General features: G+C 47.7%; 2 protein-coding genes and 1 pseudogene across 2 annotated transcripts; all 3 read left to right on the top strand.

The window, feature by feature from the left end:
- Nucleotides 1–5,531: 5,531 nt before the first annotated feature.
- On the top strand, nt 5,532–9,872 carry LOC109774460 (protein OSB2, chloroplastic). Its single transcript, XM_020333184.4, has 8 exons — nt 5,532–6,012; nt 6,557–6,695; nt 7,234–7,387; nt 8,063–8,163; nt 8,264–8,426; nt 8,498–8,566; nt 9,309–9,370; nt 9,461–9,872. Exons 1-8 carry the CDS (start codon nt 5,615–5,617, stop codon nt 9,608–9,610), a joined length of 1,236 nt encoding a protein of 411 aa, XP_020188773.1. The 5' UTR covers nt 5,532–5,614; the 3' UTR covers nt 9,611–9,872.
- Nucleotides 9,873–10,356: 484 nt separating this feature from the next.
- Nucleotides 10,357–12,426, top strand: LOC109774461 (L-type lectin-domain containing receptor kinase IX.1-like). The gene is made up of 2 exons (XM_040402897.1): nt 10,357–11,738; nt 11,835–12,426. Exons 1-2 carry the CDS (start codon nt 10,357–10,359, stop codon nt 12,424–12,426), a joined length of 1,974 nt encoding a protein of 657 aa, XP_040258831.1.
- A 579-nt stretch (nt 12,427–13,005) lies between these two features.
- LOC109774462 (L-type lectin-domain containing receptor kinase IX.1-like) lies at nt 13,006–14,897 on the top strand (annotated as a pseudogene).
- The last annotated feature ends 11,117 nt before the right edge of the window (nt 14,898–26,014 follow it).

Below are 26,014 nucleotides of genomic sequence, written 5' to 3'. Positions count from 1 at the left end.
CACAGTCTAAACATCCAACCACAGGTTGGTTCGCTAGAAAAGCTCGTTTGTGCTTGTAGTTCCATATATACATGATTGATTTGGATATCCGACCTTGTATGGTTATGTAATTCAAAAGCAAACGTTTTTCCTGAACTTATAGATTTCAATTCAAATAGCCTAGGTACTTTTCAACTGCATAACCTACATAATCTAGATTTTGGCATCATCTACGCCTATTCGGGGATGCGTCCTGTCTGGATCGCGGCGGCGGCGGCCCCTTGGCGGCAGTGTTATTTCCAGTGAGATTGTTGTCGGTGATGTACTTCGTCATCGGTGTTTGACCACTCCAGCCCGCAGCGGCGACCTCGTTGCGGATTGTAGTGCCACCGAAAGGTCTTCCATGAGGGTTCATCTCTCTAGATACGGTGGTTGTCTCGGTGGTGTGATGCAATCTATGAGTGATGGCTTGACATAGAGGATATGGTTGTGCAACAACGGCGGTTGGTTTTCTAACCCACCGCATGCAACTGCTGGGATCGCGAAAAAGTGGTGGCCACAACACATGATTGACTTCGATGACGGTGCTTCTCCATTACCCTATCTCGAGCTCTGGTGAAAAGCTTGGTCTAATCCGAGTTGGTTATACCTGGCAATGACGATGTTTTTGCCTCGTTACCTTGAAGGCATTGCTCGGATTAGTTTTCCAGGGTGAAAAACTTAGAGTCTGCCCTTTGATGTTGGATGCGGTGATGGCGACGCTTGAGCATCACTCTCTTCCTGAAGGCGTTGTTGTTGAAGGACCTCGTTGTCCTTTTGGTGTCATGAGATGGTTGATACGGTCACTGATGTAGTTTGTCGATCACAAATTTGAACGCTTCGGGGGTTTTCTTTTTCCTCGCTTAGGCATAGCTTTGGTCTATATGGCTTTTCTATTTGCCGGCGTTTTTGTGTGTGTGTCGGCGTTTGTTGTGTGCATCCTAACTATGCAGAGACCGGGTGTGTGCTCATTTGTGTTTGTCTTCAATTGATGCTTCACTTTGAGTTAATAAAATTCACCCTTGTCGAAAACACAACCTAGATTTCGGTATTGTTTGGGAAAAATGCGAACACCATGTAATAGTATATACTAGTAGAACGTCCGTGCGTTGCCACAGGCCTTTGATTTATTTTTTCTGATTACACATATGAATACAATGCATATCAAATTTCATATGCATAGTTTTTTTCCTGGTTGTGCATATAATGTGTATCATATTTCACATGTATGGAAAAGATAGCCTGCAACAATTAGAAAAATAATTGACTTCGCCTGCAATGTAACTCCATGATGTATATATAGAGAGCAACGTTCCAAATAATTATATGCTACAAATTGACAGATACCTTAGGATCCTCATGCACATCACATGGGTTTGTCATGCTCATCCTCTCCCGTGGCGGTAATCATCTTTTCTCCTCCCATGGTGGTGTCCTTCTCATCCTTGTTGAATAGCTCGGTCAGCAGCACATTCTTCTTTAGAGTGAACCCTCGCCCCGGTGCTCCATCAGATGCCTTGCGAGAGGGTCCATGTTGTTAATCAACACCTTCTCATCTTCCTCCCAAGCACATGGTAAATAAATTAATCTCAATCTGGTATCTGATTTCTTACTAATTTATGTTCCCTAAAAATAAAGATAAATTAAATTATATGAAATTATCTACTCCCTCCGTTCCTAAATATAAGTCCTTTTAGAGATTTTAATATGGACTACATACAAAGCAAAATGAGTACTCTACACTTTAAAATACGTCTATATTCATCCGTATATAGTCCATATCCAAATCACTAAAAAGACTTAATTTTAGGAACGGAGGGAGTAGCAATTTACTCGGGGACCATTTTTAAAATAATAATAAACAGTCAAGGTTACACCAAAGTAAATTACGAAACAGGTGCTCAAGTGTATTCATTTGGCTAATTTAACTGGTCCCAGCTAGGAGATTATTGTAAAATTGCACCGGACGCAAAAATGGAAATAAATTATAGAAGATTAATAGAAAACATTATATAGCTTGTACACATAAACGTGACATGTACATACAAGCAGATTTAATTTTGGGATCCCAAAACCCCTTCACTGCCATATACTCTACAATTTGCTTCAATAGGGTACATCATGCGTGGCATTAAGCCTTCCCCAGTGTAAAGATACTTGCATAGATGCTTATACCGTAAAAATAAAGCGCTTCCCAAAGAAACCTAGATTCTAGCACAAACTATCAGTAAACTTGCACGTGCAACACAATTCACAACTAATGCATGTGGAATTCGTGTGAGTATAAATGAATTTGTATTCTGAATTTTTTGAAAATAAAAAAAACTATATTTTCTAATGATCCCTCTCCCCCACCCCACCCCCTAGGAAAGGACAAAAACTCGCAATGAATTATCTTTTACGGGACAAAATATACAAGGGTTTCCACCGTCTCGTTTAACGCGAGACATAGGGGTGCCCGTAGGTTGGTGTTGGCGAGCGAATAGAAGGCCACACTAAGGGGATGTTCCGGTGAATGTTTTTGTTCGCTGACTTTCTACCTCCTTGGGAACGTTTCGGTTGCCAGGACCACCCTCCCGGGTGTTCGTCACAAGTTATTGGCATACAAAACTAAACTCATGGCCTATCCAAACAACCACTTAATACTCTGGCCATCTGGGTACCTTTGCATGATCGGTACACATAAAACAACCTTTAATATAATTAATATAAAACACAACATACTTGAAGGGAAAAAAAAGAGCATTGCACTGGATGCGGACTAGGAGCACTCGGCGGCGCACACCTTCGAAATCTCGGCCACCCCATTGCTTTATTGGGATCCGTGCCACTTTGGTGTAAATGATTGTTGGGTCTGAATACATGGCCGGTGGCGTATGAGGCAACAGTTGGTATCTGTTCTGAGTCATTTATTATATCTTCGTGTGAACTAAACTACGTCCACGAGCACCCATCAAGGAGACATCTCCTAGTCCCCACCCACCCCCGAGATGTTTGCTACTGCCAGCGTCCTGGTTTATTGGTCCTCATTGTAATTTGTGATAAATTTTGACAATAAATTTAACTAACAAAATGTTCATGCATGTCACTAAAAATTATATCATCAGAAACTACATTCAAATACGAATCAAACGATATAATTTTGGTTGACATGCATTAATATTTTGTTAGTTAAATATTTGATCAAATCTTGACACAAATTACAAAGAAGACCAATAAATCAGAATGGAAGTACTAGAGTAGAACAACTCGCCATTGTTGTGCTATGAGAACAAAAAAAAACCCAAATCAATGCATAAAAGCCAAAACAAACTAAGCAGTCGAACCAAACATTAACAACTGCCAAATAGTTTGGATTAAATTATTCCGGCTAACCTTCTTGCCCCGTCGTTGGAATGTTTGTACTGGATCTGATCTTCTCAAGCATATGAGCTCAACCTCTTGAGCAAAGAGCTACAACCCCGGAAACACCTCTGCTCTACATAGGTAGCTTTACTAGCAGGCCGGTGTCCATTGAAGTGAAGGAAACTTCTTGCGAATTTCAATTTGCAATGAATTAAAAAAAATCGAATGCACTGTTTAAACCTACCTTGCCAGTCTATTAAAAGCTGCATTTACTACTGTCTAGCTCTGTATTAATCAACTTCACTATTCACCTACACTTTTTTACGTTGCCTCGACCATGCATCGTGTTATTGTTTTTAATTTATAGTATGTTTTAAAAACGAGCTGTCAAAAAAACCATAGGCTGGACAATTACTCCTAGTCACTGTTTCTTTGTACGACAACAGACTTTTGTGGCACCATGCATCCGGCTGCTGTCCACGCGCCTACTTTGTAAGCGCATCTTTAGCAGACCCCATATAATGCCGACCAGGCGTTTATAGTATGACGAAGATATGTTTTGCGGATCGAAATCGTGCGCGGCAGAGCAAACCCCGTATATGAAACTGCATTATTTGAAAAAGAAAACTTTTGCGGCAGAAATTGCAATCACACTAGTTCATCACATCTACATGATCACACACTAGTTCATCACATACTACATGATCTACACACTACATTCTACTACTACTAGAGGGGGGTGGGGGATCTCATGGCGGCGAGCTCGCGGCCGAGGACGACGCGGTGGAGGAGCTCAGTCCTCCTCGTCGGAGTTGACGAGATCGATGAACTTCTGCCTCTGCTCCTTGCGGATGCGCCACCACTCGTCGTCCTTGTCCTTCGCGACAAGGTTCGCCGCGACCGCCTGCTTGAGCATGAGGTCTTCGAGCTCCTCGTCGTGGCGCCGGCGCTCCGCCTCCTCGCGCGAGCTCCGTTCGGCATGCTATATACTTGTGGAACCATTCTTCATCAAATTGCCATGCTATATACTTGTCTCTTCCTATTTCTTTGAAGTTCCCGCTATTGGGCCGGGCCTTTTTCTCTTCCTATTTCTTTGAAGTGCCCGCTATTTGGGCCGGGCCTTTACTGTAGCATTCGACGCGATGAATCCTTTTTGTCTTGCTTAATGCGAGATATAGCAACAAACTACCACCAGGTTGAAAAACACAGCATCGGCCCAAAAAGACACCTCACATCAAAACAAGACCAGGCCATACAATAAAAATGCCATGGTGAATACAATGAATTTGCCATGGAACCAGTCTTCATCAAATAGCCATGTTCTATATGAAATATTTTTAGTAAACACAAATTTTTTGCAAATTGCCAAGTCATTTTGATCACCCGGTCGATCCAGTGCGGGGCGTTCGCCGCCTCTAGCATTTGACGTGTGTCCCTTGTGGACACCCCGCACCGCTCCATCCTTCTCATCCCTATCTCGAGCAGCAGAGACAACAACGACATGCTATTTCTTTCCCAATTTATTCTGGCCCTTCTTCCCCAACTCCCCATGACCTCCTATTGCGATTCGTGGCGTCGTTTCCGGTTACCTCCCGCCCTTCTCTTCTAGCACGGTGGTTGTAACTCTGGCAAACCAGTGATGCGACCGAAACACGAGATACATAGCTGGTTGCTGCCATCTGACGGCAATGTCATCCTCGCCCGTGGCATGGCCGCCGCCACCACCTCAACCTGCTGCAGCCGCCGACACCATCTCCTTCGCACCACGTGGCTCTATTGCAGGAAAGAAAAACTTACCAACAGAGCCTCCGTTGCAAACATTTCGGCAACACGGCCTTTGTTTCAAAAGGGTTCTGCAACGTGACCTTCTGATGGAGAAGAACACGGTTTGAATTGTGTTGCAGAGATCGAAAAAAGAAGGAAAGATTGAACAAGGCTGCCGTTGCAGAGAATCGAGCGCAACACTGAATTTGTTGCAAGATCCGATTGAGTTTCCCTTGTACAAGCGAGAATGAGCCGGCCCTACGAGCCTCTGGACCACACCGGCCGGCCCGACGGGTCCGGTCCACTCCACTCCACGCACCGGCCCACTTCCACAAGCGAGCCCCCCACCGCAAGACGCCAGTCCAAACCTCGGAGGTTTGACCTTCCCCTTCTTCCTCCGCCTCCGGTCCAACTCCAAACCCCCGCCCCCGCCCCCTCTCCTCCCATCTCATTCTAGGGTTTAGGGTTTAACCGCCGACGCGCCACCATGCGCCACCTCGCCCGCCTCCTCAACCACCGCCTCCTCCTCCCCTCCACCGCCACCGCCACCTCCTCCGCCGCCGCGGCCTTCTCCACCTCCAAGCGCGCCTACCCCAGCCGCGCCAAGCCGCGCCCGCCGCCGCCCAGCGAGAGCCCCGCGGAGGACGCGGCCGGAGACGACGGGGACGCGCCCGCCCCGGCGGACCCCGCGGCGTGGCAGCGGGAGAAGGTCCCCAGCGAGCTGCCCCGCCCGCCCACCATCCCCTTCCAGTCCAGCGTCGCCAACGCCGTCCGCCTCGTCGGCACCGTCGGCGCGCCCGTGCAGCTCCAGCGCCTCCCCGACGGCCGCTTCTCTGCCGTCTCCGTGCTCGTGCAGGACCGCCGCGCCGACTTCCCCAAGTTCTGGTGCGATCATGTTTCGCTCCTCTTCTGTACCATACTGTGCGATTGCTTGCTAGTGTTTGGGTTCCAAGAGGGTGGATTAACAGTGCTACATTGTATTGCTCTGAAATGAAATGAATTACGGGTAGAATGGAGAAACGGCGTTAGAACCAGTATGGGCAGGGTTAGATACGAAAGGAACACATGACTTAAGTGAGATACCCCTGCTCTGTTTCAGATGTCTCTGTTCTGTTTTAAGTTGAAGTTACCCTGCTATTGGATCAAATTAAGTGTCCAGTGGAAGGATTTGTGATTGGACACTGTAAACTCTGACCACTAAATTTAATCCAAAATTGGTAGGGATCACTACATGTTCCAAAATTGGTAGGGATCACTGCATTAGTACCGTTTTATAGTTCCAGTAATTAAAGTCTTTGATAGACAATTTAATTTTGTCTAGTTTTATGTTGTCGTGTCCTAGAGAACTTATGTGTCTGAGTATCCATCCGTATTTCCAGTGCATCGCTCCATTTTCTCATTGTGGAGTTTGCCACTTTTTTACCTGCAGGATCCCTGTAATATTTCAAGACGACCTGGCACAAATAGCTGCTTCTCACTTGCAAGAAAATGACCTTGTCTATGTGTCTGGGCAATTAACTGGAGATGTTCCGCCATTCAAACATACTGATGGCCAAGCAAACATTCAGGTATACATCTATTCTATGTACTTTACTGCTGTGTTCTGCTTTCCCCTGTTATATGTAGAAGGTTAAGCATAAAGAAAGGGTAATCTTATTATCCTGCACGCCGAGTGTGTGTGGAGACCAGCAGCCCCCTACCTTGTGCATACCTTATTTATTACTGATAAAATGACAAAGTCCTGGGTAATTGTACTACAATCACTTGTGAGAATGAATCACATGATGCTATCAAACGCACCCGGCTGAATATGCAATTTGAGCTATGTAAGATTCGGCATTTGATGAACTGATGCTTATGTTTACTTCATGACATGACTTAGTAGGCCTTTGTTGATCTGATATTCTCTTCCTTCTTGTGACTTTTGAAGATGTCTGCTAACGAAGTAAAAGAAATGTTGCTCATTCTGCTGTACTAGTGAAACTTTCTTACTTTTGATTCAAAATTTGGTTCCTCTTTCCTAAAGAAAATTGGTTGCTTGTTTCTCTTGCATCACATTATAGTTTAGTTCTGAAACTAACTGAATTTTCTATATTTATATTCCAGGTTGTAGCACATTTGCTGTCATTTGTTGATAGTAAAGCTGTGGAAACGGATCTCATGGTGGATGAAGAGGAAGGGTTTATGGAGATTGCTGAGGCCGAAAAGAAAGTTGAACAAACCAAACCTGTCTCTAAATATCCAGCACACACATTTTCAGGTGCTGGTTTGCTGCTCAGCTGTATCCAACCAAGCCCCAGCCTTATAGGCGATACTATTACATTGTTTGTGCTATGCCTGTGAGAAATTTACATTCCATTAGAAAAGAAAAGAAAGTTGCACCCAATGTTTTTTTCCTTAGCTTATCTTTTTAAATTTAAGATATAGTTTAGTTGCAGTAAAATAGTAATCTTTCATGGAGTTCCATGCCTATCAGCAATGGACATACACGATCTAACAAGGACACCTTTCTGACAGCTTTATTGGCATGTCCATCATTTCATAACTGTTTGATAGTTCGGATGTTTTCCTGATGATGAAACCTTACCTTTTTTCTGCATTAAGTTACAACTTCACTTAATCCATGCTGTCTACCGAATTAATAAGTAAAATTAAACTGGAAACCTCTTTATCTATACGCCTATACCTTGGTGTCAAAGTACTGCAGTAAGATATTTCTATGCAAAAGTATTAAAAGCTGATATACCAGAATGAACTATTAACATGTGCCTTTTTGGGCAGTCATATATGCTGCTTTCAATGGACAACACGGGAGGCTTAGTGCTTACTTAACTACAGTAAACACTTTTTTTTTCTATATTCAGTATTCCAATCCCAGTTATGTATGACAATATCCTTGTATTTTTTTCTTGATGGTGTTATGTTTTATTCTCAGATTATAAAGCCAAACAGGACAAGTACAGAACGCTCTGGAATGATGTTCTTGCCAATCCACTTAATTGGACTGATAACCGAGCTGAGAAGGCGAATGGATCTGTGAGCATGTTGTTTATACATATGTGTTACTGCCTTAAAAGTAAGAAGCAAAACTTGTGAGCCATTAACACTTGCAGCCATTTTTATTGGAATTAAGCAGAAAAATCCGAAGTATCCTGATTTTAAGAACAAGACAGCAGATGAGGCACTCTGGCTTGACTCAGCACCACATTATGTGCTAGAGAAGTTGGATGGTCTGACCTTTAATAGTGGCTACAATGCGGCTAAAACGTATAAGCCTTTTAATTCTAGCATGGGGAAAGGTAAAACTTTAAGCATAAGATTCTCCCCTTTTGTCTTAAATTTTTATACTAATATTCAGTATAAACAACAGGTACGAATACAGGTTGGAGTAAATTCAAGACAAGCCAAGCTGCCTCTCCTGAGAAACAAAAAAAGGAAGGTAGGTATAAATTTGTTTTTATTTCCTGTGTGTTCATTTTACTTTACCATCAATAGTCAAGTGGCTTGTGGAATACATCTTCTTTATCTTTACTCGTCATCTAAGCTTCTGTACCTGGTAGTTGCACAAGTGGCTTAAATAACATCTTTGTCTGGCTTGTGGATTACATCCCATTATCTCTACTTGCTTAAATATCATCTTTGCCTGTTTGCCTTCCTCTTTTTGCAATGGGATTATTTGTGTCTGAGGATCTACTATCTTTTCTTCTATAAATCATTTTTTGTGTTCTGTCATCTTTAAGTTGTAAATACCCTCATGCATCTCTTGGTTCTTTAACCACACATAGGTTTTCCAAAGTTTTTTTTGGACGATTCTAATCTGTACAAACTTTTCCTACAAGGCCTGTTCGATTCATAGAATTGCAAGTAATAGGGATTTTCCTTGGCATTTATTTGCATTGGATTCATAGGAAATCTTCATCCACTCCAATCTGTTGGAACGTTTTTCCTATGCACAATCAAATATCTTTCGACCATGTAGTGTTCAAGATGACATGACACTGTAATCATGCGTTTTGGAAATCATGTGAGTCAAGGAGGTTATATGACTTACAATGTCCATGTTTCTTGATGTGTCTTGGTCAATCTTTCTACCGAAACCTACATATTCTTCTAGTCGGTAGTTTGCGCTTCACAGCCCATGAGCATCTCTTAGCTGATGACTCCCATATTATTGCTTTCAGCGGAATTGTGGCGGAATCTGGTGGACAGTCCTCAAAGCTGGTGGGACAACCGAGCAGACAAGGTGAGTCTCGGAACATTTCGTCATGATTTATCTTTCTTTGTCTCCTCAGCTGGTCCTAAGGATTATTATTCGGTCATGTTTGAAATTCAGAGGTCACCTAAAGCCCCCGACTTCAAGCACAAGGACACCGGCGAGGCTCTGTGGTTGAGCCCCAAGACACCAAGTTGGGTTACAGATGCGCTGCCGCCGGTGAAAGGAGGTAGCAAAGGAGCTAGAAGGCCGGAGACCCTGCTCTCTTGACCTATCTGAGGTGGCCTTGGCTGTGACGTGCGTTGCCTCGGCTCTATTCTTTTGCTAAATATTCAGGCTGTCTCGGTTCTGCTAACTTATGCGAGTCAGGTAGAGACCACTCTCAATATTGAAAAAAAAAATCTGCCTTAACGTCCAGCGCTGTCTCTGATAGCCATGTGGGTTGGGTTGGGCCGTCATAATTCTATGCCAGGATGTAAATAGCATTTCCATGTTGATGATTGGAATTCCAATGCATATTTATTCCGCTTCATACTTCTATCACCCGTGTAGTGCTACTGCTTTCAGTTTCAGGGCCGTGCTTGCAGCAAAATTACCTATAGAGGTAAAGTGGGCCTTGGGCGTCGCCCAGGAAACTGAAGCGGGCTTAGGCCTCCGATTTTTTGGAGTAGAAGTATCTCCCGTTTACAACGGAATAGCAGAAAGGAGCAGCAAAAGCCCAAACAAAGAAACAAACGTGCTAGCTTTCAGATGGGTGTCTCAAACAAAAGAAAGAAAAACTTGAGCTATGCTTCAGATACTGGTCTGGTGGAATATTGTACTATCCGCGGATAGACCTGGTCAGATAGATGGCACATAGTTTTTCTCACCTATATACAGGAGATTGCGCAGAAAGGTTGTCATTTGGCTTATTAACAACCCCTTCTGTTTGACGGACATTGCTAGGGGATCATCGAGATTTGAAGTTATATATGGTGAGCTTGTTGACGAGCTTCTAAACAACACGACTGCAGCAAATGGCCGCTGCCATGAGGTTTTTCCACCGAATACACATCGTCATGCTCCTCTGCTACTCGATATCGTCTCTGCATCTGCCTCGTGCTACTGCGATTTCTTTTAACTCCAACTTCTCCGACCCCGACTACGACGCACAAGATTTCAGTTTCCAGGGTGATGCATACTACGACACCCAGTCTCACATGATCCAACTGACAAGAAACGGCGAGGGTGCAAGCATCAAGAACAGCGTAGGCCGAGCGTTCCTTGCGACGCCCATGCCGCTGTGGGATACCGTCACGGGCGAGCTCGCCCGCTTCACCACCTCCTTCACCTTCCAAATCAAGGTAAACAATGCAACCACTGGCGATGGCTTGACATTCTTCCTCGGGCATTATCCTCCGGCGAGCATTCCCAATGTTAAACGTGAGATGGGCGGCGGGAACCTCGGCCTCTTCAACACAACCCCCGGCACGGTCGCGACCGGCGATGACCGAGCCGTGGCGGTTGAGTTCGACACATACTTGAACGATGGCTTCGACACCAGCAGCAGTCACATGGGCATTGATGTCAACTCCATTGTCTCACGGGCGTACACCAACGCGACCGTGCCTCGTAGGAACCTAACGTCTGGTCTCCCAATGACTTGCCACATCAGCTATGGTAACGACACGAAAGTCCTAGCGGCTGTTCTCCAGATCGGCGACACGACATACCGTGTCAACACTAGTCTTGACCTGAGGCAGTTCTTGCCTAGTGTGGTGGCCATCGGCTTCTCGGGTGCCACCGGTGTGGCTGTGGAGCTACACCAAATAATGTCATGGTCATTTGACTCAACCTTGGACCCGCGGCCTGCACCGAAGAGCCCCCCTCCTACACCAAAGATCCTGCTAGTGGAGGTAATAACTGGACCAGTTATTGGAGTTATAACAATTGTGTGCATCTTTGTTGGCGTCCGTCGATGGCAGCTATGCACGAGAAAGAAGCGTTATAGAGCTCTCGCCGGGGGCCTTGGACATATTGGTTATCGTAAGTTGGCGCATGCGTCCAACAAATTTGCAGAGGAAAACAAGCTCGGGGAAGGAGGCTCTGCCTCTGTTTATCGGGGCCAACTGGCAAGTCCAAGTAGACCGGTGGCGATAAAGAGATTCAAGCTGGCAGAATCGGGTGAGGAGAGGAAAGCGTTTGAGGACGAACTCAGGATTGCCAGTCGGCTGAGGTACCGGAACCTTGTCGAATTGATAGGCTGGTGCTATGACGGCCAAAGGAACTTGGTTGAGTTTATATGTTGGTGGCGGGATGACAGGTACACACGTCTCTTCCTTGTGTATGAGCTTTTGCCACAAGGCAGCCTTGATCAACACCTACACAAGGGAAACAGTTGGTTAGCATGGTCCAAGAGGTACGCATTATAATTGCATCTCGAGAGCATTCACATCCTTGTATGCAACTTCATATTTTCTAGATACGTAATGGATGTACATGCTTTGACAAACAGGTACGAGATCATCCTCGACCTAGGGTCTGCGCTGCAATACCTCCATGTAGACTGCGAGCAAGGCCAACAATGTATCGTACACGGTGATATCAAGTCCAGCAACGTGCTTCTTGGGTCTTCATACAATGCCAAGTTAGGTGACTTCGGATTGGCAAGATTTGTTCACCACGAAACTGGGTCGCAGACCACTGATGTCGTGCAAGGCACTTACGGATATATTGACCCTGTGTTCGTGGACACGAGCCAACGGAACAGGCAGTCAGACATCTACAGCTTCGGTATTGTTCTACTAGAGATGGTCTCTGGAAGGGACCCAACAACGCGCCTCCATGATATGCCTCCATTGTCGTCGTGGGTAAGAAGTTTGTACTACAACAATGCGGTCCTTGAGGCCGCAGATGACAGGCTGATAGGCGGCGAGTCCAGTACCGGGCGACAACAGATGGAGCGTGTGCTACTTGTCGGGCTCTTGTGCGTGCACCAGGACCCGAGCAGCCGGCCGTCCATCACCCACACCATGGATGCCCTGCGATCGGAGGAGCTGACATTGGACATGACTCCCTTGGTGCCGGTGACACTCTCGCTGCCATAGCCTTTGTAGTTTAGACACCACAAAAGTAGCTAGCATGCTGACGATACTTGATCCTCAGAATAACATATGCTTCAGACTTGGTCAGGCAGCACGTAGTACCTTATTTTCTCACCTAGGAGATAGCTTCAGACTTGTCGTTTGGCTTATATCTTTCTGCTTAACGGACACTACCAGAGGTCCTCTTTGCGACATGTACACAGGATTTGCGTACGGCATGACGTTGAGGTCCGAGTAAGATGCTCCGGGCAGCTGGCTGTTGGTTTGCATCGCCAAATATTCATCGAGATCATGAGTCAATATATAGGTGAGCTTCTCCCACCGAATACAGATTTTCATCCTCCTCTGCTACTCGACATGGTCTAATATAAAGCGGGGGGAAACCCTTTTTCTTAGCATCTGCCTCATGCTACGGCGCTTTCTTTTAGCTCCAACTTCTCCGATCCCGACTACGACGCCCAAGACTTCAATTTCCAGGGTGACGCATACTACGACACCTAGTCTCACATGATCCAACTGACAAGAAACGGCGAGGGTGCAAGCATCCAGAACAGCGTAGGCCGAGCGTTCCTCGTGACACCCATGCCGCTGTGGGATACCGTCACCGGCGAGCTTTCCCGCTTCACCACCTCCTTCACCTTCCAAATCAAGGTAAACAATGCAACCATTGGCGATGGCTTGACATTCTTCCTCGGGCATTATCTTCCGGCGAGCATTCCCAATGTCAAACGCGAGATGGGTGGCGGGAACCTCGGCCTCATCAACACAACCGCCGGCACGGTCGCGACCGGCGACGACCGAGCCGTGGCGGTTGAGTTTGACACGTTCTTCAACAATAATTTCGACCCCAGTGGCAGCCACATGGGCATCGATGTCAATTCCATTGTCTCGCAGGTGTACACCAACGCGACTGTGCCTGGCAAGAACCTAACGTCTGGCTTTCTGATGAGTTGCCAGATTAGCTACGGCAACGACACGAAAATGCTAGCGGCCGTTCTCCAGATCGGCGACGTGACTTACCGTGTCAACACGAGTGTTGACTTGAGGCAAGTCTTGCCCAGTGTGGTGGCCATCGGCTTCTCAGGTGCCACTGGCTTGGCCATCGAGTCACACCAAATAATGTCACGGTCATTTAACTCCACCTTGGATCCGCGGCCTGCGCCTGCACAGGGGAGCTCCGAGATTCCACCGCCTATGCCGAAGAGCCCCGAGATCCCGGCGCCTACGCCCAAGAGCTCTAAGGTTCCGCCGCCAGCGCGGAAGAACATGTGGAAACTGCTAGTAAAGGTAACTGCACCAGTTATTGGAGTTATTGCAATCATGTGCATCTTTGTTGGCGTCCATCGATGGCAGCTATGCATGAGGAAGAAGCGATGCAGAGCTCTCGCCAGGGGCCTTGAACATATTGAGTATCATAGGCTGGCACTTGCGGCCAACAATTTCGCCAAGGAAACCAGGCTCGGGCAAGGAGGTTCCGCCTTTGTTTATAGGGGACAACTGACAAGCTCAAGCAGACCGGTGGCGATAAAGAGATTCAAACCGGCGGCATCCGGGCAGGGGAGGCAGGCGTTCGAGGACGAACTCACTATTGAAAGTCGCCTGAGGCACTGAAACCTGGTCGAATTGATAGGCTGGTGCTACGACGACAAGTGGAATCCTGTTGAGTTTGTATGCTGGTGGCGGGACGATAGGCACACACGTCTCTTTCTTGTGTATGAGCTCTTGCCACAAGGTAGCCTTGATCAACACCTACACGGGGGGCAACAGTTGGTTACCATGGGAAAAGAGGTATGTAGTTCCATCTCCAGAGCATTTACATTGATGCAACTTAATTTTTGTTTGATGTAATGGTAACATGATTTGACAAACAGGTACGAGATCATCCTCAACCTAGGTTCTGCATTGCAATACCTCCATGTTGATTGCGAGCAACACCAACAATGTATCGTACATGGTGATATCAAGTTGAGCAACGTGCTGCTTGATACTTCGTACGGTGCGAAGTTAGGTGACTTCGGATTGGCAAGATTTGTTCACCACGAAACCGGATCACAGACCACAGATGTTGTGCAAGGCACTTATGGGTACATAGACCCTGTTTTCATCGACACGAGCCAGCGGAATATGCAGTCAGACATCTACAGTTTCGGCATTGTCCTATTAGAGATGATCTCTGGAAGGGACCCAACGGTGTGTCTCCCTGATAAGCCTCCACCTCGTCATGGGTAAGGAGTTTGTACCACGGGAATGCAATTCTGGAGGCCGCAGATGGCAGGCTGATAGGCAGCGAGTCCACTGCTGGGCGACAACAGATGGAGCGTGCACTACTTGTCGGGCTCTTGTGCGTGCACCGAGACCCGAGCAGCCATCCGTCCATCACCGACGCCATGGATGCCCTGCGATCAGATGAGATGAAATTGGACATCACTCCCCTAGGAAAGAGGGCTTTGGTTCAGGCCGGGTCAGCCCATTAGTCCCGGTTCAGTCCAGAACCCGGACCCATGGGGCACTGGTCCCGGTTCGTGAGGCCAGGGGCCTGCCGGGCCTCGTGGGGGCATTGGTCCCGGTTCGTCTGGCTCCTTTGGTCCCGGTTGGTGGGACGAACCGGGACCAATGGGCCTCGCTCCTGGCCCACCACCATTGGTCCCGGTTGGTGGCTTGAACCGGGACCATATGCTGCCCTTTAGTCCCGGTTCATGCCACGAACCGGAACCAATGAGGTGCCTATATATACCCCTCGCCCGCGAGCAGAGCACTCCAGTGCTCTGTTTTTCTCTGGCCGGCGAGGGGAGGGCTTTGTGGTGCTCTACCTCACCTCCTATGCACATGAGGTGTTCGATGAAATGCCCGAGCCACACTAGTTAAGCTTTCTCGTCTCGAAGCTCGACCTCAAAGCTCAATTTTCCTCGAGATTTGTCTAGGTTTAGCGGCCCGTCACGTCCCATTCCCATCTTCATCGCCGTCGATCGCGCGCGCCGACCTCGTCGCCGGCACCACCGTGGTGAGCCTCTTGTTCTTATCTTCTTTCTGAAAGAAAAAATTCTTACTTTAGATAGATACTTGTCTAATTTTCTTACTATTTTATTGCTTGTTATTATATAGTGCGATGGTTTTGGTATCCGCCCCCGTCGACCCTCGTCCTGTCTATGATTCGGATGTGGCATATATTATCTTTATAACTATTGGTTCATTTATTGTTTATGAAAATTATGCCGACCAACGTGACATAGATTTTATTTATCTAGGAGGTATGTGAACCGGAAATTCCAACCGACCCTATTGTCGAGAGGTTAAATTTAGTTGAAGAAGAAAACAATTTCTTGAAGGAAAAATAAAAAAAATTGAGGAGGAGAAGATGATATTGGAGTTGCATGTTGCGGATGTCGTCGATGATCACAAGAACAAGATGGATGCAATGCGCTTGAAGATTAGAAAGATTAGAAAATATGCCATTCATACCGAGGCTTGGTATCATTATGCCGTTGGAGCAATTGTTACCTTGGTTGCGATTATGATCGCATTTGTTTTCGCATTGAAATGTTTTACATAGTTTTAATGTATGGTTTAATTAATTAGATGCTCTGGAGAGCTATATGTTGTTAGATGAGAACTATGTATGTACTTTGGTTTTAATGTGATGATGAACTTCTATTAATTTGGTCACTTAATTATCTATTCATGATGTTCTGTAATGGTTTTTGACACACTTAATTATATATAATGCACGCAGATGAACCGGCAATGGATGTACAGTGACAGACACACCTCCGAGTACATTAAGGGCGTGCATGATTTTCTCGAAGTGGCTGAGGCAAACAAGCAGAATGGTTTTATGTGTTGTCCATGCCCTAAATGTGGGAATACGAAGTCTTACTCTGACCGGAAAATCCTTCACACCCACTTGCTTTATAAGGGTTTCATGCCACACTATAATGTTTGGACGAGGCACGGAGAAATAGGGGTTATGATGGAAGACGGCGAAGAAGAAGAGGACAATGACAACTATGTGCCCCCTGAATACGGTGATGCTGCAACGGGGGAAGCTACTGAAGATCAAGAGGAACCAGACGATGTGCCCAATGATGCTGCAACGGGGGAAGCTGCTGAAGATCAAGAGGAACCAGACGATGTGCCCGATGATGATGATCTCCGCCGGGTCATTGTCGATGCAAGGACGCAATGCGAAAGTCAAAAGGAGAAGCTGAAGTTCGATCGCATGTTAGAGGATCACAAAAAAGGGTTGTACCCCAATTGCGAAGATGGCAACACAAAGCTCGGTACCGTACTGGAATTGCTGCAGTGGAAGGCAGAGAATGCTGTGCCTGGCAAATGATTTGAGAAGCTATTGAAAATATTGAAGAAGAAGCTTCCAAAGGATAACGAATTGCCCGACAGTACATACGCAGTAAAGTAGGTCGTATGCCCTCTAGGATTGGAGGTGCAGAAGATACATGCATGCCCTAATGACTGCATCCTCTACCGCGGTGCGTACAAGGATCTGAACGCATGCCCGGTATGCGGTGCATTGCGGTATAAGATCAGACGAGATGACCCTGGTGATGTTGACGGCGAGCCTCCCAGGAAGAGGGTTCCTGCGAAGGTGATGTGGTATGCTCCTATAATACCATGGTTGAAACGTCTGTTCAGAAACGAAGAGCATGCAAAATTGATGCGATGGCACAGTGAGGACCGTAAGAAAGACGGGAAGTTGAGAGCACCCGCTGACGGGTCGCAGTGGAGAAAAATCAAGAGAAAGTACTGGGCTGAATTTGCAGGTGACCCAAGGAACGTATGGTTTGGTTTAAGCGCGGATGGAATTAATCCTTTCGTGGAGCAGAGCAGCAATCACATCACCTGGCCCGTGACTCTATGTATGTATAACCTTCCTCCTTGGATGTGCATGAAGCGGAAGTTCATTATGATGCCAGTTCTCATCCAAGGCCCTAAGCAACCCGGCAACGACATTGATGTGTACCTAAGGCCATTAGTTGAAGAACTTTTATAGCTGTGGAATGGAAACGGTGTACGTATGTAACACCCCGGATGTAACTTTCCACATTTGTAACTCCAACTCTTGCCATTTTCGGCTATGTGTTATGATATTCCCTCCGTGGTTGGGTTTTTGTATTTTGTTTTGCATTTTGTTCATGTCATGCATCTCATATCATGTCTTCATGTGCATCGCATTTGCATACGTGTTCGTCTCATGCATCCGAGCATTTTCCCCGTTGTCCGTTTTGAATTCGACACTCCCACGTGCACCGGCGCACCCCTCTTGTCTCTTTTCGTGAGCGGGTGTTAAACGTTCTCGGAATGGACCGAGGTTTGCCAATTGGCCTTGGTATACCACCGGTAGACCACCTGTCAAGTTTCATTTCATTTGGAGGTCGTTTGATGCTCCAACGGTTAACCGGGTAACCGCAAAGGCCTTTTGTGTGTTGTAGCAAAACACCCCTCCAAACAGCCCAATAACCCATCTAAGCCCTCTCCATGCTCTTGGTCGTTCAATCACGATCGTGTGGGCGAAAACCGCACTCCATTTGGAGTCTCCTAACTCCCTCTACCTATAAATAGGTGACCTCCCGGAATTCTCGCGCATATCAAACCCTAACCCCTTCCCCTCTCCGCAGCCGGATGTGTCCGCCCGGCCGGACAAATCGCCGCCGCCGACCAGAGCCAACCTTAAGCCGCCACGTGGCCCCAGCCACCGCGCGCCGCCGCCGGCCCGCCAGGCCCGCGCGGGGCCCGCCCGGCCCGATCCGGCCGCGCCGCCGCCCCTCGTCCTCCCGCTCGCCCGCGCCCCGAGGCGCCCCGCGCCATCGCCGTTCCCGTCTCCGCGCCCGTTCGCGACCGCCGCCGCCTCCTCCGACCGCCGCCGCCCGTGCCCGCGACCGCCGCCGCTCGCGTCCACCTCGACCTCGGCGACCGCGCCTCCACGCCCGCGCCCCGTCTCCGCGCCCGTCCCCGACCGCCGGCGCCTTCCCCGAGCGCTCCTCCGGCCTCCTCCTCTCCATCTCCGGCGAGGACCCGGCGAACCTCGGCATCCGTGCCAGCGAAACCCCAGATCGAGGTTGTCCCCGTATTTTCCTCTAAGTCCCAAAGTTATCACATTATGTTGCTATGTTCATCACATCATATCTTATTGCATATTGCTCCGTTTTGCGTGCATGATATATCGAAATGTTCATCACGAGATGCTCTTCATTGTGTTCCATTGTGCCATGCTCGTTTGAGTCCATCTTGATGCCCAAATCTCTGGTGCAAGTGTGCTATATGCTGTTAACTGCTGTCTGTTTACAGAACTTAGTGATTTGTCGTTTTCATTGCATTTTGTGTGTGCATCTTATGGGCATGAGCTCTACAGGTGTTTTGATCTATGCCATGCCATCTTTACAGGGGTTTATGCCATGTATTTTTGTGATATATGTGGTGACTAGCACAAGCATGCAAACTAGGCTTCGTGATGTCTCTGTTTTCAGGGACTTAGGATTTTGCCAAGTCTGTTACTGCTGTTATTTTGATGCCATGTATCCATGTGTCTACAGTGTGATCCATGCTTCTTTTAGGCATGTTCAGTAACGATGTTTTGTAGATATAATTGTGCTATATCAATCCATGCCCCTGTTTGAAATTATGGAGTGCCATAGCATGTCTCAATCATGCTCTACGTTTGCTATAAAGTATTCCTGACAGATTGTTAACATGATATTCAATTTTGCCAAGGTTGTTGTAGTTGATCCATACATGCTATGAACTTGCTCTTGCCATGTTTAGCTTCATGGACATGCCATCTTGCCGTAGGTATGCTTGTTTTATCATGCATTCATCACAAAGCAATGCATGACAAAGCAATGCATGACAAAACAAGCATACCTACAGCAAGATGGCATGTTCATGAAGCTAACCATGGCAAGAGCAAGTTCATAGCATGTTTGGATTAACTAAAACAACCTTGGCAAAATTGAATATCATGTTAACAATCTGCCAGGAATATTTTATAGAAAAGTAGAGCAAGATTGAGACATGCTATGGCACTCCATAATTGCAAACAGGCCCATGGATGGATAGAACACAATTATATCTACAAAACATCCTTACTGAACATGCCAAAAAGAAGCATGGATCTCACTGTAGACACATGGATATATGGCATCAAAATAACAGCAGTAACAGACTTGGCAAAATCCTAAGTCCCTGAAAACACAAACATCACGAAGCCTAGTTTGCATGCTTGTGCTAGTCAGCACATATATCACAAAAATACATGGCATACACCCCTATAAAGATGGCATGGCATAGATCAAAACATCTGTAAAGCTCATGCCCATAAGATGCACACACAAAATGCAATAAAAAAGACAAATCACCAAGTTCTGTAAACAGACAGCAGTTAACAGCATATAGCACGCTTGCACCAGAGATTTGGGCATCAAGATGGACTCAAACGAGCATGGCACAATGGAACAAAATGAAGAGCATCTCGTGATGAACATTTCAATATATCATGCACGCAAAACGGAGCAGTGTGCAATGAGATATGATGTGATGAACATAGCAACATAATGTGATAACTTCGGGACTTGGAGGAAAATACGGGGACAACCTCGATCTAGGGTTTCGCTGGCACGGATGCCGAGGTTCGCCGGGTCCTCGCCGGAGATGGAGAGGAGGAGGCCGGAGGAGCGCTCGGGGAAGGCGCCGGCGGTCGGGGACGGGGGCGGAGACGGGGCGCGGGCGTGGAGGCGCGGTCGCCGAGGTCGAGGTGGACGCGGGCGGCGGCGGTCGGAGGAGGCGGCGGCGGTCGCGGACGGGCGCGGAGACGGGAACGGCGACGGCGCTGGGCGCCTCGGGGCGCGGGCGAGCGGGAGGACGAGGGGCGGCGGCGCGGCCGAATCGGGCCGGGCGGGCCCCGCGCGGGCCTGGCGGGCCGGGGGCGGCGCGCGGTGGCTGGGGCCACGTGGCGGCGTACGGTTGGCTCTGGGCGGCGGCGGCGATTTGTCTGGCCGGGCGGACACGTCCGGCTGCGGAGAGGGGAAGGGGTTAGGGTTTGATCCGCGCGAGAATTCCGGGAGGATCACCTATTTATAGGTAGAGGGAGCTAGGAGACTCCAAATGGAGTGCGGTTTTCGCCCACACGATCGTGATCGAACGACCAAGAGCATGGAGGGGGCTTAGATGGGTTATTGGGCTGTTTGGAGGGGTGTTTTTCTGCAACACACAAAAGGCCTTTGCGGTTACCCGGTTAACCGTTGGAGCATCAAACGACCTCCAAATGGAACGAAACTTGACAGGTGGTCTACCGGTGGTATACCAAGGCCACTTGGCAAACCTCGGTCCATTCCGAGAACATTTAACACCCGCTCACGAAAAGAGACAAGAGGGGTGCGCCGGTGCACGTGGGAGTGTCGGATTGCAAAACGGACAACGGGGAAAATGCTCGGATGCATGAGACGAACACGTATGCAAATGCGATGCATATGAAGACATGATATGAGATGCATGACATGAACAAAATGCAAAACGAAAGACAAAAACCCAACCACGGAGGGAATATCATAACACATAGCCGAAAATGGCAAGAGTTGGAGTTACAAATATGGAAAGTTACATCCGGGGTGTTACAACGTACATGGGATGAGCACAAACCGGAGGAATTAACCTGCACGCGTTGCTGTTTGTAATCATCAACGATTGGCCCGCTCTTAGTAACCTTTCAGGACAGACAAGCAAGGGATACCACGCATGCACGCACTGTTTAGATGACACTGAAAGTATATACCTGGACAAATGCAGGAAGAATGTGTACCTGGGCCATCGTCGATTTCTTCCGACCAACCATCAATGTCGGAAGAAAGGCAAGCATTGCAAAGGCGAGGCAGATCACCGAAAGAAGCCCGCCATGCGTACCGGTGATCACGTACTTACTATGGTCAATGATTTACACGTAATCTTTGGAAAGGGTCCCGGCGGACTAGCTGTTCCGAATGACGCTGAGGGACACGCACCCATATGGAAGAAGAAATCTATATTTTGGGACCTACCCTACTGGAAAGACCTAGAGGTCCGCTCTTCAATCGACGTGATGCACGTGACGAAGAACCTTTGCGTGAACCTGCTAGGCTTCTTGGGCGTGTATGGAAAGACAAAAGATACATCTGAGGCACGGGAGGACCTGCAACGTTTGCACGAAAAAGACGGCATGCCTCCGAAGCAGTATGAAGGTCCTGCCAGCTACGCTCTTACGAAAGAAGAGAAAGAAATCTTCTTTGAATGCCTGCTCAGTATGAAGGTCCCGACTGGCTTCTCGTCGAATATAAATGGAATAATAAATATGCGAGAGAAAAAGTTCCAGAACCTAAAATCTCATGACTACCACGTGATTATGACGCAACTGCTTCCGGTTGCATTGAGGGGGCTTCTACCGGAAACGTCCGATTAGCCATTGTGAAGCTATGTGCATTCCTCAATGCAATCTCTCAGAAGGTGATCGATCCAGAAATCATACCAAGGCTAAGGAGTGATGTGGCGCAATGTCTTGTCAGTTTCGAGCTGGTGTTCCCACCATCCTTCTTCAATATCATGACACACGTCCTAGTTCATCTAGTCGACGAGATTGTCATTCTAGGGCCCGTATTTCTACACAATATGTTCCCCTTTGAGAGGTTCATGGGAGTCCTAAAGAAATATGTCCGTAACCGTGCTAGGCCAGAAGGAAGCATCTCCATGGGCCATCAAACAGAGGATGTCATTGGGTTTTGTGTTGACTTCATTCCTGGCCTTAAGAAGATAGGTCTCCCTAAATCGCGGTATGAGGGGAGACTGACTGGAAAAGGCACGCTAGGAGCGGACTCAATAATATGCAGGGACGGGCATTCTTGGTCTCAAGCACACTACACAGTTCTACATAACTCTACCTTGGTGACCCCGTATGTCGATGAACACAAGAACAGTCTGCGCTCCAAACACCCGGAGCAGTGCGACGACTGGATTACATGTGAACACATCAGGACTTTCAGCAGTTGGTTGGAAACACGTCTCAGAGGTGACAACACTGTTTGTGATGAGCTGTACTCGTTGTCCAGGGGACCATCTTTGACTGTATTGACTTACAAAGGATACGAGATAAATGGGAATACATTTTACACGATCGCCCAAGATCAAAAGAGTACCAACCAAAACAGCGGTGTCAACTTTGATGCAGCAACCGAGAGGGGAAAGGACACATATTATGGTTACATAGTGGACATATGGGAACTTGACTACGGACATGATTTTAAGGTCCCTTTGTTTAAGTGCAAATGGGTCAATCTGTCAGGAGGCGGGGTACAGGTAGACCCACAGTATGGAATGACAACAGTGGATCTGAAAAATCTTGGGTATACTGACGAACCGTTCGTCCTAGCCAATGATGTGGCACAGGTTATCTATGTGAAGGACATGTCTACCAAACCGAGAAAAAGAAAAGATAAGTTAGTGAATACATCATATGATGAGCCAAAGCGCCACATAGTTCTTTCAGGAAAAAGGGACATTGTGGGAATGGAGGGCAAGACAGACATGTCTGAAGATTATGAAAAGTTTCATGAAATTCCTCCCTTCAAAGTCAAGGCTGACCCAAGCATCCTGATAAACGATGAAGATTATCCATGGTTACGGCGCAATAAGCAAATGACACAAGCGAAGAAAAAGTGAAGACTTTCTCCCGCAACTATTATGATGATACCATGCCAACTTTGTAACAGACGAGTATGATACCATTGTTCGTTCTGTACACGAAGTGCATCCAGTTTTTGCCGTAACCCTCTCAACTTTCTTGCACATGCTATTTGGATGAAATGATGATACCATGGCAACTTTCAACCTTTTCAGAGTTCATTTGAAATGCTTTTCAATTTCAGGGTCTTATAGCTCAAAATAATCAATAAATGCATGAAAAATAACAAATGAAGTCAGAAAGGGTTGAAAATTGATGATGTGGCTTTGAATGGTGCATTTTGAACACACAAAAAGTCAGGAGTTCAAATAAGTTTAAAAAAATGAAATTCCTTTGTAACAGACGAGTTTCCATATGAAATCCTGATACTTCGAAAGAGATTGTCCGTTTTGTACACGAAGTGCATCCAGTTTTTGCCGTAACCCTCTCAACTTTCTTGTGATGTCTTGTCGTATCTTAACGACAATGATGGTCTGGAAGAACAGGATGAAGAAGCAGGCTACGGTGATCGAAGAGTGGAGGAGGAAAGACATGATTATGATGGCTCCGGTGACCCAATGCTGGTGCAAGAAGGAGCCCGTGGTGACGGCTCCGGTGACCGAACAGAGTCTGGCCAGGTAAATATATTAGTTAAGCCTGTGCTGACTAGCTAATTGATGCATTCATTGTTTTGGTATGTACACATATTAATTAACTCTCGTCTTTCTTCTTTTTTCTAGTCCTCCAGATCGAGCACAACTTCGGTAAAGAGACGAGGCCCGAAGAGAAAGTTGCGCTCGGATGAAAGGTTTGAGATCACATCAATCGCGCGCGACGGCCAACCGATTGAACCCATCCGAACAAAGGAAGCATTTGCTGCTCAGTGCGGGGTTCTTGTTAGGGACAAGATCCCGATCAACATCCACCAATGGTATAAGCCTAAGAAGTCAGACCCTGAGGTGTCTTATGTCAATGATATGCAGAAAGATGATCTTTGGACTGAGCTGAAGGCAAATTTCACCCTACCGCCAGAGGAGGATCCGGAGAAGCCAGTTAAAGAGCAATTAATCAAGTCTCATGCTCTTAAGAAGATGGCAGACCTATTCAGGAGGTGGAAGAATGAGCTGAAAACGTTTGTCGACAAAGAAGAGACACCAGAATTCATCGGCAAATATGAGAAGATCAGAGATCACTGGCCCGCATTTGTGGCCGACAAGACATCGGAAAAGAGTAAGAAGTTGTCAGCGACAAACAAGAAAAATGCTGCGAAGAAGAAGCTTCACCATCGCACGGGGTCAGGTGGCTACCTCAAAGCCCGACCTAAGTGGGCCAAGGCTGAGAATGATCTGCTTGATAAAGGGATCGAACCAGAGACAATGAACTGGCCAGACCGTTGCCGGACTTGGTTCTTCGGGGCTGGCGGAACCTTGGACCCTGTATCAGGGAAGTGCGTTTGAACGGACGAGCAAATGAGAATACCAGTCAAGAGGCTTCAGCACTATATCGATGCAGCGCAGCAAGGGACGTTCGTTCCAAACGGAGAGAACGACGAGCTCACAATGGCCCTCGGGAATCCTGAGCACCCTGGACGGACACGAGGCACGCCAGGCTCCGTTCCGTGGAAGGCTGGTTTTCCGAACGCAGGCGGTTACAAATGCTAGGAGAGGAGGAAAAAAGTGGAGCAGACCCAAATTCAGAAGCTGCACGAAAGGGTTCAAGCGCTAGAGGAACGAGACGTAGCTCGCAGCAATCGACCTGTCGAAACTACCCCCGAAGCTACCCCGCCATCTCAGCGGAGAAGCAGCGTGGCTTCCACCGAGGTGCTTCAGCCGGAGCATGTCTTGACGGCTCCTGCTAGCTACCCCGTGGATGCTATCACGGAGTCTCAACATTGCCACCTTATGACGCAATGGGAGAACTTCAAAGTCAAGGCGGCTGTCGGCTCTGTTCGACCTCCTGAACCTGGCGTAACTTTTCACTGTCCTCCGATTCCAGAAGGATATGCTAGGGTGACGGTGGACGAAATAACGGAGGGATTTGAGGACCTCCAGCTTGACCACCCTACCGGTGAAGGGGAGACTCGGCTGGGTTCTGCTCTGAAGACTCCATGCCTATGGCGGAAGGAGCTCATCAACCTTCCGAACTGGACGCCTCCGGCGAGTAAGGGCACTCCGCCTCCTCCTCCGGCGAGTGATCAGGGCACTCAGCCTCCTTCTCCGGTGCGTGGTGGCACTCCGCCTCCTCCTCCGGCGAGTGATCAGGGCACTCAGCCTCCTTCTCCGGCGCATGGCGGCACTCCGCCTCCTTCTCCGCCTGCGCCGGCGCGCCCGAGCAGCCAGCCTCCTCCTTCTCCGCCTCGTCAGCAAGGGCGGAAGAGACCCGCCGCCGCTCCGGCTGCTCCGGCGCGTCGTAGTCCTTCTCCTCCGCCTCGTAAGCAAGGAAAGAAGGCAGAGCAGCCGCTCCGTCTGCTCTGCCGGCGTCTAGCAGTACAGCCAGAGGCGGGAGGCAATACAGATTCGATCCTTCTCTGAAGACTCCAGAGAAGTTACCATACGAGAGGACCGAGGAGGAAACCACGAAGATCGTGCGAGCCGAAGTGACGAACTTCTTTGAAGGGGTGAAAGCAAAGAAACATCCACCTCCGGAGGAGAAGGTAGATCCGGTGAAAGCGAAGCGCACTTTGGCTGCCCTGACAAAACCACCAAAGTCTCCGCCGAAAGGCAACTATGAGCGCATTATTGCAAAGACATTTGTCGAAGCGGAGAGGTTGGGAAGTACAGTCAGTGATCAAAGGTTAAAAGAACGACGAGCTGGGAAAAAAATTGCCCAGCTCGGCGAACAAGCGAACCAATCGTGCCCCCCGCTCAAGGTGTCTAGCGACATCGTCACTAATGATCA

The sequence above is a fragment of the Aegilops tauschii genome, chromosome 3 (genome assembly GCF_002575655.3).
Source record: "Aegilops tauschii subsp. strangulata cultivar AL8/78 chromosome 3, Aet v6.0, whole genome shotgun sequence".
Classification (NCBI taxonomy): Eukaryota; Viridiplantae; Streptophyta; class Magnoliopsida; order Poales; family Poaceae; genus Aegilops; species Aegilops tauschii.
This window is presented reverse-complemented; position numbering and strand designations above follow the sequence as displayed.

Coding starts and splice junctions, on each gene's coding strand:
- LOC109774461 (XM_040402897.1), top strand. CDS start 10,357: ATGGCCGCTGCCATGAGGTTTTTCCACCGAATACACATCGTCATGCTC. Junction 11,739..11,834: donor TGGTTAGCATGGTCCAAGAG/GTACGCATTATA, acceptor TTTGACAAACAG/GTACGAGATCATCCTCGACC.
- LOC109774460 (XM_020333184.4), top strand. CDS start 5,615: ATGCGCCACCTCGCCCGCCTCCTCAACCACCGCCTCCTCCTCCCCTCC. Junction 6,013..6,556: donor GCCGACTTCCCCAAGTTCTG/GTGCGATCATGT, acceptor TTTTACCTGCAG/GATCCCTGTAATATTTCAAG. Junction 9,371..9,460: donor GGGACAACCGAGCAGACAAG/GTGAGTCTCGGA, acceptor TTTGAAATTCAG/AGGTCACCTAAAGCCCCCGA.